Genomic DNA, 17,172 nt, shown 5'->3' with positions numbered 1-17,172 from the left:
TTATCACCAAAACCTAGTAAGTCTTTACACGGCTCCTTGCAATGCAGAACTGGTCTAGTTATCATGTTCACCAGAATTAACCTCCTGAAGACCTGACATTTGGCTGAAAAACTGCAATTTTAATCAAAAAGAGTGATCTGAATATAACATAAGCATATACTGCAACTTATATATTACTTTATTCAAATTAACTGCCAAATTAAGCAAATAGATTGACAGTACTCTTGAAGCTGGGCCTGGTGGTATCTGTGGTTACTTGAATGAGTGAGAGTAATTTCATAATGGCATTAGACAAGAAAAACCAAACGTCTAAAAAATCTATGAAGAGAGATTCATTGGAGTCTAATATCCCAAACACTGCCCTGCTTTGTATGCAAGCAGTTTAAAGAGTTTCACAGATAAATTCATTTGCCCTATTCCTCTGGTTTAGGGGTCACCCCATGGAAAACCAGTCTTTACTATTTTTCCCATCTCCCAAAGGAGAAATTGAGTCAATGATGTCATTAACGCTGTTGATATAATTGCTCAAGTGTAGAAGAACCACTTCTTCAGTGACTCCTCCATTTCCTTTAAGCTCAGCTGTTTTGCCCCTAAAAGCCCTTCCTGGACCCCTGACTGGGTTACACACCATCCTCTGAACTCCCAGACCTCCAGCACCTTACTCAGTACCCTAGGTTTTAACTACCTGCTTATGCATCTGCCTCTCCAGCGCCCAGGTGTCCCCTGAAGTCAGAGACCATGTCGCATCCATCTCCCACTCCTGGTACTCTAACAGGTGCATCTCCTGGGTTCAGTCAAGTTTATACAATGAAGCAATGAATGGTTCCCATTTAATGCGCTAAGCCCTGGGATGGGGCTCGAGATACAAAGAAAAATAAGAGGGATCCAAGTGCATGAGAAACTCACAAGTGGGCGGTGATTACATTTGCATAATTTGTATGCAATTGTCATTTAAAGCACTGTGTTTTGCAAGATGCTCTTCAGCAATTTTCAGGTTAAATCTATCTAGCAGGTCACGTCTTTTTCTGCTTTTTCTTATCTTCCCCAAGACACCAACTGAAATCTTACAACACAAAGGCAGCATGCTATGGTCATGGTGGAAGAAGATAAGGACCCAGCTCCATTATCCTTAATAGTTACGTGATCTGGGGTTTGCTTTCATTCTCTATAGCCACAATTTAGTCACCTTTAAAATGGTGGTGGTATTATCTACCTTACCTGTCTGTCTCCTAGGGTTGTTGTCAGGATTAAATGAAATAATATGTGAAAGAGCTTTGTAAACCATACACCACTGTAGACATTAGATTTATTATGAAGTCACAATTTTATGCAAGTTGCTGACTCCAAGTTTCAAGAAACTGCTTGTCCGCAGGGTAGTTTACGGGCAGCCCTTGGTATCCTGACTTATTTTATTCAGTCAATTCAGGTTAAGGATTAAACCCACAGATTTAAAAATATTAACATATATCAGAAAGGACTGTCTTTATTCATAAAGGAGTAAATATTTTAGAGGACCACAAAACAGATTATCTCCATATAAAATAACTAGAAGGTGCTATACCTATAGACTTCAAAGAATTTTATAAATATCAAAAAATGTGTTGCTGCCAATTGGAATAAATCATTGTCTCAAATAAAGTAGCAGCTTTGTGGAACTGTAGCTGATGATGTATTTTCCATGGCAACCAAACCCAGGCTCTGGTATATCTAAGGGAGTTTGTGGTTTTGATATTACTGTGCATGGGTAAGCACCTGTTTGACATAGAAACTAAAATGACTTTTAAAAATTACATTTACTGGGATAAAATCTAATCATGGCAGTTGACATCACTGGTTTGAATTTTTCCCAGCTCAGAACATCATTTTCCTATAGGAGGGGCAGGTAACTCCCGGACCTCGTCACGCTGAGTGGTCCATCTTGCAAAGAAAGCAGTATATTTGAAGCTCTATTGCCACACTCAAATTTCTGACAGCAGACCAAACCTTCTAGATCAAATCTTCGAAATAACACTATTTGCTCCCCACCATAGAACCTAGGACAGTGATAGTTAAATAGTAAATATGTATTTGGGTCCCCCCTGCCAAAGTTGTTGAGAAGATTGAAAAGACTCAACTCTGCTGATCAGAGAGAATTTTGCATTCCACAGATGTTGTGTTTTTATTTTCATTCAATTCAACATAAATTTCTAATTTACTTTGTGGTTTTCTCTTTGACCCATGTGTTAGTTGTGTGTTGTTTAATTTCCAAGTGTTTGGAGTTTTCCAGGTATTTTTGTGCTACTGATGTATAGTCAGATTCTGTTATAGTCCAAAACAGTTTGTATGGTTCAATTCTTTTATATTTGTTGAGGTTCGTTTTATGGCTCAGCATATGGTCCATGTGGGTCAATGTTCCACGTGTATTTGAGAAGGATGTACATTCTGCTTGTTGGATGGAATCTTCTATGAATGTCAGTTAGGTCATATTGGTTGATACTGTTGTTTGGGTCTTTTAAATCCCAACTGATTTTCTGCCTGTTCGTTCTCTCAGTACTGAGAGAGGAGTGCTGAAGTCTCCAACTGTAATAGTGGAATTGTCTATTTCTCCTTTCAGTTCCACCAGTTTTCGCTTCATGTGACCTGAAGCTCTATTTTTAGGCACACAGATATTTAGTATTGTTATGTCTTTTTGGTGAACTGACTCCTTGATCATTATGTAATGGCCATCTTCATCCTTAGTAACACTACTGGTCTGAAGTTTACTCTGTGTGATATTAACATAGTTCAATTTTCTTGGGTTGGTGTTAGCATAGTATATCTTTTTTCTATCCTTTTACTTTTAAATATCTATATCTTTATATATGAAGTGGATTTCTCTTAGGCAGCCCATAGCTGCATCTTACTTTTTGATCCAATCTGGCAAACTGTCTTTTAATTGGTGTGCTTCGAAGAGATATTTTTATAAATCAGAAAATGTACATTATTTTTGTGATCCCAAGATTATTTTTTCTGAGGTGTCCTCTTGGGTTTTGCATTTTAACTCATCTTTTTTAAAGCTGTGAGGGGAAGGAATACAACAGAATCTAATCTGAAACTTAAGGGAATTAGCATATACTGCGCCCCCAATTTTCTGCCCAACGTTCTGCGAGATCCTTTGCTCTCATTCAGCTCGTGTGACAGGACTACTCCCTCCATCTAACTGACGGCGGCAAGTGAGGCTCCACAGCACGGTTCCCCCCTTCTTCCATAGAAACAAAATACCTGGGCAAGGTCACCAAGAAAAAAGCGCACATTTCCCAGCCCCCCTGTGACTAGGTTTGCCCTGTGACTTAGATCTGGCCAAGGGGATGTAAGTTCCTGGAAACTTTTCCCCAAGAGGGGCTGACCCACTGTGTCTGCTTCTTTGTTCATCCCCTCCTCCATCCTACTACCTGGACTAGAGATATGGTGACCACGTGGCACCCAATGCTGAGCACTGCCACCCTGGGCCACGAGGAGAAGCACCACTGTCTTGGGGACGGGTGAACGCTGAGCTGTTGGAAGCCTGGGCCCCCTGTGGAACAGAACCACACCTGCCTCTGGGTGCTCACCTCCTGACTCTTATATAAGGGAGGAATAAACGTCTACCTTGATTAAGCTACCATTGTTGAGGGAGTTTGTTATTTGTTCCTGAATCCAATCCTAACGGCTATAGCTTAGGGATGAATTAACATAACACTGTTACATAATTATACTCTGATCTACGTTTGGACAGATTCATAGTAGCATCTATCATGGTTTTGGGTGGAAGTCATATAGAATTGGGATACAAAACTATTTTATTTTGTTTATCTGATTTTTCAATCTATTAAATTAAAAATTACCAAAAAAAGGTGGTGGGGGAGCTGGGGATGCCGTGGTAAAGTTACGTACGATGTGTAAAGTTACGCACGATGTGTAAAGTTACGCACGATGTGTAAAGTTACATACGATGTGTAGAAGAAGTCTAGACTTGGGTTAAGAGCTGACTCTGTCCCATCCCAGCTGTGTGCTCTTATGGAAGTCACTTAACCTTTCTGAGCCTCAACTTCCTAAAAAAGACACCAGCACCTACTTCACAGAGCTGTCTGAATGAATAAATAAAACATACCATGTGACAGAGCTTGGTAAGTACTAAGCGCTTTGTAAATACAAGGGATTATGACCATAAATTGGAAGACACATTTTATGCATAAACCCTGGAAGGTAAAATCATCTCACAGATACACTTACAGTGGTGTGTGTAAATATATTTAGGTTGCTAGTTATAAATGAGAATAAGTTGAAAAGTTCATTCTATTTAGTAACTTAAGAACGTAATAAATAACAATTCAGTGTTTACTGTCATAAACTGAGATTTCTATCATACCTTTATATCAAAGCTCTCAGAAGTCTTTAATATGACTTTATTTCATGTTACAGAAAACATTCAGGTATTGTTTGTTTGCTTTGTTTCAATAAGCTAACTTTAATCTAAATGTGGATTTAACCATTTAGCTTCCTGTACAATACCTGAGAAACTTTAACAGAAGGATTGCTTTGTTAACCACTGCTTTCTGTTTTAAAACTATATTTCATGTTAAGTGTTTTTGAAGTTTTCAGTAGAGACGAAAAAGCAAAGTCCATCTTAAGTCTGAGGCTGGCAGAAAGCTAAAAACCCATGGCCTTGGCTAGGGAAGAGCCAGAGCAGAGGCTGTAACAAGTTCAAGAGAGGAGGGAGTGACAGAGCCACACGTGGGAGCAGAGAGAAGCTTTGTCCATGAGCACTGGGACCGGGGCAGTGGCAGGTAAAGAAGGCCAGGAGGAGGGCATCTGGGGTGATTGAGAGCTTCAAAGATGAGAGGCAATTTCACACCACATTCAGACGGTCACAGTTTTGAGCGGCCTCGAGGAAGGAATCTGGTGGGAGGTGTGCAGTGCTGTTAGCGTTGGTCCAACTTGTGTCTGCACGTACATCTCAACAGGGCTCTGGTCTGCCTGTGAGAGCATCGGGGCTAAGTAAGGAGTGTGAGCCAGAGGCCCCATTTGAACCTAGCTATTTATTGCATGTTCTTCTGTGGAGTTCATCTCATTCATATTTTCTTATAGCTCAGGTTTTCTAATAAGGCAGCTTTGCTGGAGAGAAGACCATAAATATCTACCTGACGGTGGTCAACAACCTGAAGCATCACATCTCAGAAGGAAGTAATCTGCTTCCGGGAAGAACATCTTACAAATCTATTTCAGCATCTACAAATGTAAAGGATGAACCTTCAAGGATCCAGTATTTGACTTCCAAATTTGGAGAATGCCACTTTATCCAAAAATCAGGGCTCATATTTTAAGAACTATACTTTTTGGGAAATTTTAAGATGTTATTAAAAAATCATATATTAAATATGTTTCTAGCATCTTTACTCCTCCTTCCCTGGATGTGATGCTGGATTCTGGTTTCCTGGAGATCCGAAATGCCCTTTCATCCCACAACCAATACAGCTAGAGGAAGGCTTTTCCAAGGATAGACCCAATTCAGGCCAACTCCAAAGACAAAGCAAGAGCCATCAACCCTGGAGGGTGACCTGAGGATGAGAAGCTTTCGAGAGGATGACTAGAGATCCCTGTCTTCATAGGAAATACAAATACCATAGATGACAGAAATTTCAGCCACTCCACAGGGACTCTTCCCTTGGACCACAAAAGGCTCCATCCCAAACTACATCTTGTTATATGACTGGCAATTACGTGTCCCTTCTCAGGTGTGTGTGAGAGAGAGAGAGGGAGGAAGGGAGGGAGGGAGAGGGAGAGAGAGAGAGGGAGAGAGAGAGAGAGAGAGAGAGAGAGAGAGAGAGAGAGAGAGAGAGAGAGAGAGAGAGAGAGAGAGGAAATTGATTTAATTCCCTTCTTATAAGGCAAGCGTAGCTACACTGAGATTAAATCCACCATAATCTTGTGCAGTGATTTACAGAATAAATATCCAGGACACTGCACATATAGATGAGTTTAAAACAAATGTGAAATCCTACCCAAATTATTGGTCCACACTTTTGAGATTATATTCCAAGAAAATAACACAAGAGGAGAAAAGTAACTTGCAAACACTACACTCATTGTAGCGTAATAGCAAAAAATGGTAAAACCCCAAACACTCAAAGGGGAAGAGTAGCTGATTCTAGTTTATGACAGAGTGTTTTATAACTCCTAAGTGACAAGTGCGAAAAGTGTTTTTAATCCATGGAAGGAGGAATGGGTTTTCCTTTCCAAAGGTATGCAGGATGGGTAATGCTCCCAAATGGTCATGGCGCCCATAGGTCCAGGGCACATTCACTGGGGGCAGCAGGCATAGCTGGTGCTCAATAATTGTGCTCTTTCCCTTCCCACGTGCATCTACCCAAGTCTTAGTCACTGTACAGGCCCATCTCAGCCCCTCCGGCACGGAGTCTTGGATCGTAAGCTCCTTGAGGACATGAGCTGTGTCTCATCCACCACTGCCTTGTCCGTATGTGGCACCAGGTCATAGCCAGTCCACATGGTGCCTTTGTGCAAATTAGAAAAAAGCGGCCCTTCCTGTGGGTGGCAGCAACCCCAGGCTGGGGTCCAGGGCTTGGTGAGCGGCTGCAATGTGGGTGCATTTCATCCCCAACTCAGAGGGGCGCCCCCTGCAAGGTATGACTGCTTCACCATCCATGGTGACCCTGCCTAGCCTGTGCCTGGCACATACTAGGCACCTAATAAATATTTGAATGAATGAATGGACGGAGATTAAGGAGAACTAAGGTTTTCTTCCTGGTACTTCTTACAGACGTCCCAACTTTAGCCAAGATCTTTGACCATGTCTCAGTTTACCGATCTCACAAACGTGGTGAATAGACTATAGTCATTAAGACCTGGATCACTTCTGAAATGCTATGAAGCTGCCTGCTACATAAAGGTGCTCAGAAGCTTGTTAAATGAAGGAACCATTCTCCATAACTGGGCAGAGCCTTGGCTAAGTACCTTGGCTAGTTGTGGCAGAATAATACATTGGTCTTTGTCCCTGGAGCTCCTAAAACCCTTTGGATTTCCTGAGTGATAAGAGTGTCTTTGTATTTATAATGAGCTCCTTCTCTGAGTTTATGCTAACAAGGTAAATTACTGGGGGGCCCCTAGAGAGCCTCAGGATGGGGCTGGTCACAGGACAGACCAGGTGATTAGAGGCATGGAATTTTCAGCCCCACTCACCAACCTCTAGGGAGAGGAGACGCTGGAGAAGAGGTTATAAAATCTCTTGATTCAGAGAGCTCCCAGGTCAGTGAACACAGCTAGCCCCTGGGGGAGGGACCTGTCCTGAGAGGGTGTGGAAGCTCCGTGCCTCCCCCTCCCCCCAAATACCTTGTCCTGTGCATCTCTTCCATTCGGCTGTTCCTGAGTTGTATCCTTTATGATGAACTGGTAAGTAAATTGTTTTCCTGAGTTGTACAAGTCATTCTAGTGAATTATTGACTATGAGGAGGGGTTGTGGGAACCCTTGAATTTATAGCCAGTTGGTCAGACGTATAAGAGGCTCCTGGGACTTAGGACTGACACCTGCAGTCTTGCGGGACTGGCCCTTCACCTGTGGGGTCTGCACTCACTCGGAGAGTTGTGTCAAAACTGAACTGAATTGTTGAACACCCAGCAAGTGTTCTCGATGTGGAAAAATCTCCTACACACCTGATGTCCGAAGTGGGATCAGAAAACACCACTTGGGCTTCCCTGGTGGCACAGTGGTTAAGAATCCGCCTACCAATGCAAGGGACACGGGTTTGAGCCCTGGTCCGGGAAGATCCCACATGCCGTGGAGCAACTCAGCCTGTGCGCCACAACTACTGAGCCTGCGCTCTAGAGCCCGCGAGCCACAACTACTGAGCCCATGAGCCACAACTACTGAAGCCCGCACGCCTAAAGCCCGTGCTCCACAACAAAAGAAGCCACCGCAACGAGAAGCCCACGCACCGCAACGAAGAGTAGCCCTCGCTCGCCTCAACTAGAGAAAGCCCGTGCGCAGCAACAGAGACCCAACACAGCCAAAATAAATAAATAAATTTAAAAAAAAACCACCACTTATTTGGAGATGTCCTCAAAGTTTACCTGTAAATCAATTGCCAGAAGTTTCCTACTTAAAAACGAATATGGTCAGAGATTCTCAATCAGTGTGGGATGACACATCTCAGAATCTCTGAGTGGGATTCTAACTACACGCCTTCTAGAAGATTCTGTGGTAGCTCCCCCACAGAAGTCACAAATGGAAACGTATTGTAAATGTGAAGTGTGTCAGCAAACACACCAGGGGGTTACTTTTTGTGTTTAGTTCCCGGAAGCTCATCTTATCCAGATGGGAGCGGACTCAGAGGATGGACACCCAGCCTGGCCGGCACAGGCGAGGGAAGGAGGATGAGAAGGAAAGGGGACCTCCCTCCCCTTTCCCGGGAACCAGGCCAACCCTAAGGGTGAGACCAAAGCAGGTGGAATCTGTCTTCTGCATCTTCCCTTTCGGCACCCTCCCTCACCCGCCTGGCTCCTCTGCCTGGGCCCCTCCTGCTGCCCAGAGCCCTGGCCCGTGGGAACCTCCCACTCCCCGGCCAAGCCCAAACCACCCACTGCCTCGCCCTTGTCCGTGATCCAAATCAAAACCCCTGTCCTTCAACGCAATTCAGTGATTCTCAAACTGCACCTAAGAAACACCTGGGGAATGAAGCAATGCCTCAGCCTCACCCTCAAAGATTTTGATTCTGTTGCCCTAGGGAAGGTCCTGGGAATCTATGGTCTAAAAAGCATCCCAGGTGATTCTAACACGCACCAGGGCTGAGAACCACCAGTAAAGCTGATTCTGGCTGGATGCTAAAAGCCTCTGATTGAATTTATTCACATCAAGGGTGCAGAAAGCTGATGGGTACTTACGAGCAGATATCGGTAGAATTTAGGGCAGCATTTTAATGGTCGTGAAGAATTTTAAGCAGCGATTTTTGAATGTGGGGGACAGGCCAGCCCTGTTCTGGGATCTGTATAAGTGCCCCTAAAGGATTCTGACTTTTCACAGCTTCTTTTTTTCTTCTATGTCAAACTTACAATCTTTAGAAATCCCATCTCCCCCTCAGAACTGCACCCCTGGCCCCTCCCCTCCAGTGACCCCACCCCCCAGACTCAGCTGATAAGAGGTCCAAATAAGGCTCGGGGGTAAGAAGACAGGACTGATCATCTCTCTATAGGATCACTGGGAAGTCTGGTTTGTAAGCTCAATACCCGTTTCCCTTCAAGGGAATACCCTGCAGGTCAAGACACTAGAATTTATGACTTTACGGTTAACAGACGATCCCGTCTGTTAACTACAAATGCAGCCTCTCCAGTGGTTCAGGAACTCGCTGCTAAAGTGTCCGCTGGGGCCGAATGCTGGGCTGAAGGGCCCAGGCCATGGTGCTGCCTTCCCCTCCCCCCATGGCTTTTTCATTTGGCAGGTGAATTCTGGTTCTATTCTTAGCACTAATGCAGAAATCAAGTAAGGCTTAAACACAAAATCCCAGCGTGATCCCCGTGTGGTTCCTGCTGCACTCAGAAGCTTCGGGAAAGCACAGAGGGAGGGGCGCTGGATTTGGTGCACACTACCTGGCTGGGTGAGGACAAACACCCCGGATCCAACGCTTGCCCAGGGGGTGCAGATGTTCCTCCGGGGAGGAGTTCACCCTACTGTGGAAGAGTTCGTCCTCTGTCTTCAGATTCAAGGTGCTACACACCTAAGAGCTACAGAGTCACCTTTACAGACTGCTTCATCATCACTCTCTTCTCTAATCGAATTTCCTTTCTAGGAAGTGGAACCCGAGGGACACAGACGCGAACCAGCTCGCCCTACCTGGACCTCGGTCATTTGCTCGAAAGCCCAGCCATTGCGTGGAGAGACACGTGCTTGTGGACCTGGGCTGTGCGGGAGCTACCCTCACAAACTCTGCCAACTTGCGTTCCTCGGGCCTCTCAGAACACCTCCCTGTGGGTTCATCCACTGGTGGGGGTGCCAGGCCTGGGCGCCCCGGTCTGCTGCTCCGATCACACACAGAGGTGAGGCCGGGGAGGGCCTGCTCTCTTTGGAGGGGAGAAGAGGCCACGGCTGCCCTGTCTCAACGGCAAAGGAAGTCGCAAAACTTATGGTGAAGAAACAAAGTAAATTTTTTTAAGGTAAAAAAAAAAACTGAAAAAAATGGGTAGGGTAAGCTGTGTTTGGAAATCACTACCCCGTCCACTGGGCATCCTGGGGGCCTGTGCTCCCCGGGGACGCCTGGCCTCCAGACTCGACGCCTATTTGCATGGCTGGCCTGGAAACAGGTGCCACGCACTAAGGATGGCCGGGCCGGTTCAAGTCCCTTGCTGGTGGAGGAGGCCACACTTGCACAGGCGGGCTGCCCCCAGGACCACACTGGATGGGGGAGAAACGCCCGCTGTAAAGAGAAGAGCAGGCCAAGGGACTATGTCATGTTCGCTTCACCTTTGCTGGAGTAACAGGTCCCAAGAGAGGAATGGGATCAAGAAACTGGAACGTGGGAAGTTCCTGGTCTGATCTTTGGCCTACAGTGAAAGCCCATCTCTTACCACACCCCAGGGTCTGGGGATCTTCCTGTCATTGGCAAGGTCTCCTGTGGTTCAGCCAGAACTACACCATTGTATCAGACAAAGAGAAGTAGTTTCAACATGAACCCTAGCATTTTCTAAGCCATCCAGATTCGTGTTCTAGATCACAGGGTATTTCACGGCAGGGTGTACGGTGGCAGGAGGCATGTTACAGGGAGCACCTCAGTTACCCACCAAAGCTGAGTTGCTTCTGCTGGAGCTGTGCCTGTCCGGGGGTGGGGGGTGTGACACGGAGGGGTGCTTGTCACCCCACACAAGGCAGACAGAGAGATGTGCTGCCATCTGGGAGGACCAGACTCAAGCCTGATTGGTTCCACCGTGAACGGTTAGGAAGCTGCCTGTATAACCAAGGAGGCATCACATAGAAATCAGAGCTCCCCGCAAGGCTACAAGAACCCACCGCTGTGCTGGGGATGATACTTCCTTTTGTCCAGGCAGGTGTGCTCTGGTTATCACCTGAGACATGATTGCTTTTGTTATACATTCACAGATAGCAGAAAAAGACACTCTTTACGTTCCTCATTGTCAATGCCCTACTTACCAACTTCATCCCTGATGTTTGCAAGTTCGATTGACAGCTCTTTTTCTTTCACAAGGGCACTTTCATTCTGAAAAAACAAAATGGATACCGAGAGTCCCCTCGTTTTAGGCTAAATAAGCACTTTCACATGTTTAATTGATGAATCATATTAAGCAAATATTTATAAGTTGAGCCCTTAAGGAGATAATTTTCTCATTATATAAGCATATAAAAAACTTACAAAGCCAAGTCTGACTCACTCATTTGTATCACATTCAAATCGCAAAGCTTGCCATATAATATTAGTAATACCCATGTTGTGCTTTTTGCACTCTGTATACCTGTATTGCACTCTGTATACCTCAACCTACAGTAATTCTTTGCATGCCTATGTCCTACACATTAACCTACTGTTATATATTATATATTTTTAATTATTGTCACTATTACGAGATTTTTGACCATGAAAATACCATATTTCTCTGAGGGACAGATGCTTATTTTACCAGCTGTCCCCTTAAACTTACCCTTTTGTCCATACATGCACTGTTACCTACCTAATGAATAATGGGCAGAAAACCTAACATGAAACATTTCTCTTTGTAATAAGACCAACACCAAAACTTAAGTTTCCAAGGTTTTTTGTTCCATTCTCTGCATCGGTAGAAGGAAGACGAAGAAAACTCACACTCAAAGTGTTACTTACTGTGAAGAATGCCATTTGTCACTAAATGATTGCTTAGTTGTTTTCAAATCAAATACATACTATGACATAAAATAGACGAGTTGAAGACATGAGTCAGCACCAATATTTACATTTGTTATGATTTTTATTACTACTAAAAATAACTAGGAAAGATGTGGTACATAAATTCTCTTTAAGTGACAGATGCCAAAAGTACAGGCCCTCAAGGAAAGGCTCCTTCATTATGTAGAATGTACTCCCAAAGCAAACATTTCCAAAGAGGGAATTTTGGCTAAAATGGATACCAAATATCTAGCACAGATATCCTCAGGGCCTCGTGAATGCTCTTTCTTTCTTAAACTTCCTTTGACTTTGATGTCAGCACCTCCGGACAACCTGTGCCGAATGGGAACAGACAGTTGTCACGATCTTGTCTCTGTGTCTGCTGCATGTAGACCCCGGTGACACGTGTGCTACTTTGGCTTGATGGCAGGGTCTCAGGTTATCCAAAGGGAATTTGCTAAGCAATGTTAGAATTTCATGCCTAGGTAAAACTCTACTTGCATAATAAGCTGAGAGCTATTTTAGTCACAGGCATTAACAATGATTAAGTCATGGTTACCCCAACCCGTAGCATCCTTGCCTTCCCTGAATTTGAAGGCTGGAAATCACCCCTGAAAGTGTACATTCTCCTAATCACTACGTGACACTGCCTCGATGCCACGCCCATGGCACAGGGTTGTCCTGAGGGTTAAATAAATTAACGTACGTGAAGCAGTTAGAACGGCGCCTGGCACTTACAAGCTCTATACAAGTGTTAGCTGTTACTACAACTCTGTTGTTTCCTTTGATTTTGTTTGCAACTGGATGACATCCTATAGATGATAGGTGCTTCTTCACGTTGAGTGCCTGAATGTGTTTAGAGTTGGCATATGTCTTGTTCTCTGCTTTTTTTTTTTTTTTTAAAGCACCTTCCTGGCTCTGTCTTGATTCTACTCTAACTTCAAAGACTTAGAGAACTCAGAACAGGCAAAGTGTCTAATCAGACTGATCACAGGGATAGGTGCTTGGTCTAACAGCAGCGTAATACAGCCGGCTGACTTGTTACTACAAATTAAGAAAACTTGGTATTCCTGAGAGGGTAAATTTCAGCATTTACCCTGAAGTAATCTCGAACTCGTGAAAAAACTAACTTGTTTCTACTCTCAAGAATAATTCTGAACACTCATATCCTCAGTTTCCGAAGCACAGCCAGAGAATTGAAATACTGTCCTCATCGGTCCAGAAATAGCATCACCAAGTATTCACTCTCGGGCCGCTGAGAGTTGCAAAGACTTAGACGAGGTTAGGCAGGGACCGACTAGAATGTAACAAAAACCAACAAACGGACTCTAATCTTTCACCGAAAGCCGACGTTTCCCTCAGCGCCTGCAGAAGCCCTGGGACGAAGCCCTGGGTGGATGTTACCCGTGCGGAGGGATCCTGCGTCACAACCCATCACACCCCACTTTCCAGCCATGGGAAGAATCAGGCATTTGGGGACGGAGTGGCTTGAAGGTCCAGCGAGGAGGACAGGCCTCAGCTGGAGATGATGCTGATGCTGATGAAGATCTTCAGACTTGAGTCACTTAGATGAAAAGCCACCGCTGGTATCTGTGGCCAGGCCTGCCCACCCATCTTTGCTTTAGGAGAAACGCAAGTGAGAGAATGAAAGAGAAGACGCAAGAGAGGAAAGGGAAGAGGATGGGAAGGGAGAAGAGATGCAGGGGAAATAGGAGGGAAACCAGAGAGAGGAGAGACCCTGCACCCTCTCCCTTTTGAGAAGCAGAGAGGAAGACGATGCATGAAGACCCAGGCCCCCCTCATCCCCAGCCTTCTGCGGGCACAGATGACAAAACTAACTGATCTCAGAGTCATCAAACAGACAAAGACAAGCAACAAACCTGGTGGCTAAAATGTCAAGGAAAACGACCAAGCTTGGTTAAGGTCTGCTAATCACTATGTCAATATTAACACCAACCTTGACCAAACACTTCCTAGATGCCAAGGCACAGCGCTGGGTAAGCCCTTTTCCTCACTTACTCCCCCAAATACTGTCAAGCAGGTCCTAGGTTTTATTTCCCATTCTGGAGGACGAAACTGGGGTTCTGTGGTTAGGTAACTAGCCAAGTAACCTGCACAACCAGCCAGGAAGTGGCCAAGCAGGAGTTTTCACCCGGGCTCCACACTCTTCATCAAACACTAACACAAGGAGATTCTCCCCTCTGTCCCGTGCTTACATAGACCCAACACCGAGATCCAAATTGCACCCATCCTCAGCTTGGATCCGAGCACTCATTACCACGAAGCTTTCCACGTCTAACTGGAGGAGAGGCAATGCCACCCCCAATGACTGTCTCTATGGAAATGTTGGCTGGCTGCATTCTCACCTCACCCGCCCCGTGCCCTCCCTGTGTTTGTCCTTGGTGTGGATTCGTCAGTTGCACTTCATTTCCATTCTAGCCTCTGTGTGGCGGTAACATCTGATAGGGCAGCTACTTAGCTTTTTCTCAGTCAGCTTTCTCGAGCCCTTTCCGATGGCCTCCCAATGTACTCCTCCTGAAGGTGCTGGCACGGCTCTGCTCGCCGAGGCCAGCCGGAGCAGTTTGGCTGCAGCCCTCCTTCCTTAAGTGCTTGATTTTGAAAAGATATCAACTCTTCTAATTTGTGAATTCTCTGCATCAATTACGTTACTTTCTGTTCTCTGCAAACCAAACCAGAATGATGCGATGCTCCCTGCAATGGAATGAGTCAACAGCTAGGGCCTCAGGGACACTGCTCCTCGGGCAAGAAAGGAGCCCAAAGGGAATGTCCACTCTCCACTCCCTGCCTCAGAGAGGCATCTTCCCAGCCACTGTGGCTCAACAGAGCCCCGCAGCCTTCCTGCCAGGCCCTGAGGTTCTGCCGAACCTCAGGAGTGAGGCTGCCCCAAAGACTCCCTTCGCGGGGCTCTCGTGCACCGTCCCCTCCCCTCCCCCACCCTGAGCCAGGTCCCGAGTGATGATGCAGTGGGAGGGCTGAAATACAAGCAGGGCCTCCTCGAGGCCTCAGTGTCAGGGCAGCGCTTCCCTACATGGGGAATGAGTGGAAAATTCCTCGCTGGTGCCAAGCACATGAGCCCCTGCGTTCAGTCCGATGGGCTAAAAATAGAACTCAGTATTAGGCATCCAAACTATCCTAGTGATAGAGTCCAGAAATTGCCAAGTCGAAGAAGGCCATTCCTCTAAAGTTACTGTTTACTCTAGGACGGGCTTAACTAGAAACGGACACTTGGACAACATTCATCTCGGCCCCTCACCAGCAGCTGTGTTTCTTAGCCGCCTCTTTTATGCTGTCACGCACCTCTCCTTTACAATCCGAGTCCTCTAGAGTCTCTGGCGTGGTCCACGGCGCTCAGAGACGGGATCCCAGATGCGCTATCCCCACGAAACATCTGAGTCTCCCCTCCACCTCTTGCCCTACCAGGTCTGCTCCAGTGAAGCCCACATTTCTTCTTAGACAGGGTGCTGCAAACTCTGGGGAAACGCTGCCTTTGATCTTTGCTACCTACAGAAGCCTGGCAAAGTGCACAAACTGGTCATCATCCCATTAACTTCAAGCAACTGGATGTGTGGCCCAGCCCCAAGCGAGCCTGCCACACTCCGTTATCCTAACGTGCTTGGTCAACGGGGGGCTGTCTGTTCAGGGGGCTGGTGCTGCCCGTGTGATTGGTGGTGATGGGAAGTGAAAACGCCCATCTGTTTTATCATCAGCCACATGACCCTCACTTAGGCATCAGCGACCTAAGCCCCTCCCCCAATTAGAAATCGACAGGACAGCCTGGTTTTTATTAAAATTGAGTAGATCTGTTTTGAATGATAATCAACACATAAAACGCTGCGTGAATCTGAGGTGCTTTCACCCCAACTGATCTAGAAACAGGAATGAATCCAACACAACACATATTTACTTAGTGTCTACTATGTGGCAGGCAGACATGCCAGGCAGGATACTTCTGCCTTCAAGAAGCTTAAGAGTCTCCCAAAGAGTCAGTAAATAAATAAGCAATTACAAAACAATGTGATACAACTCAACCAGGCAGGGCTGGCTTGGAGATTTCCTGAAACCAGAGGATGCGTAAGCAGGGGGCCCAGGAAGGGAGCACCCCAGGCAAAGGCCAGAAGGGCCATCGACACAAGACAGCACCTGGGGCTATTTCTGGAAACCTCTGTCACCCCCATCAGAGGGGCCCTTTTCCTTTTCTTGCCAAGTGTCTGCCTCTGGTCTCTGACTGTCCCTGAAAGAATGCTTGATCAGCTACAAGGGTACTGATGACAACTTCATAAAATTCACTGTAGTTCTGAGTGTTTTTATCAGCTCCCTCTTCCCCATCTGATATATTTTTTTAAAGAGGGACGTATGTATGTACATTTAAAAATATATATATATGTAAGCTTAAAGACTCCCAACTAATCTCTCCTATCTTTTTAGCTTGCCCTGAAATCGGTGCAGATCAGGAAGATTCAATCATGTGAGCTGGGCCACTTTTTCCCAGGCTAAACAAAAGAACCCTAATGAGGAGTGAAAAATTAAAATATCTACAGAATTCTGGTATTTGAGGAAACATCCAGATCCTTTTTATTATGAATTTTTGAAATCCTAAGTCATATACCTACACATGAAATTACAAAGAGGTTAAGGGATTTTTTTCATTCTTCCCAGAAACAATATTGCTTCTCACTCATGAGTTCAGCTTAGGGTTTAATTCTACACGGTAGAGCTTAGGGTTTAATTCTACACGGTAGAACTTGTCTTAATAGGGAAACATTTTCTTTTGTATTTCAAAATGAACCAGCCACCAGGTGACATCAACAGAACACCTAAGTCTTCAGTGTTGTTCTCTTTTCACCCTTTGTGAATACTGCATTCATTTTCAATATTAGTATTATTGTGAAGGTTGGCCAGATTCATAATATAGCTCTGTGGAAAATTCCTTTGGGAGGTGAACTGACCTTTTATTCATTTCAGTTATTATGGCTTTAAGGCAGCACTGATGCCATGCTTTGACTTAATCAATAAGTATTATTTCTTTCACATATAATTAACACAGCCCACTGTATTTTAGGTCTGCTTTTCTACTTGGAAATGAAATTTAATATAGACTGGTCAAAGGGAAAGCATCATTCACATTTAATATTCTTAAATACGTGTCAGTGTGTAGTCACGTGGAAAATGAGCAAAGCCGTATCTGGTTTCGAAAGAAACCAGACTAAATTTTACGATGCATCATTCCAGCCTTTGCCTTCGTGCACGCTTGGGTGTTGATGACCGCAAAACATCT

The 17,172-nt window shown here is 45.2% G+C and overlaps 1 protein-coding gene across 3 annotated transcripts in view; it reads right to left on the bottom strand.

The window, feature by feature from the left end:
* LOC309615451 (microtubule-associated tumor suppressor candidate 2-like) overlaps window positions 1-17,172 on the bottom strand; it is a 60,469-nt gene that overhangs the window by 38,879 nt on the left and 4,418 nt on the right. For all 3 annotated transcript variants that reach the window (XM_082365111.1, XM_082365112.1, XM_082365113.1), the window contains one exon: window positions 11,150-11,216. In XM_082365111.1, the coding sequence (XP_082221237.1) occupies window positions 11,150-11,216 (67 nt within the window). The remainder of the gene's footprint in view (window positions 1-11,149; window positions 11,217-17,172) is intronic.

This window comes from Balaenoptera borealis (genome assembly GCF_965194805.1).
Source record: "Balaenoptera borealis genome assembly, chromosome: 18".
Taxonomy (NCBI): Eukaryota; Metazoa; Chordata; class Mammalia; order Artiodactyla; family Balaenopteridae; genus Balaenoptera; species Balaenoptera borealis.
This window is presented reverse-complemented; position numbering and strand designations above follow the sequence as displayed.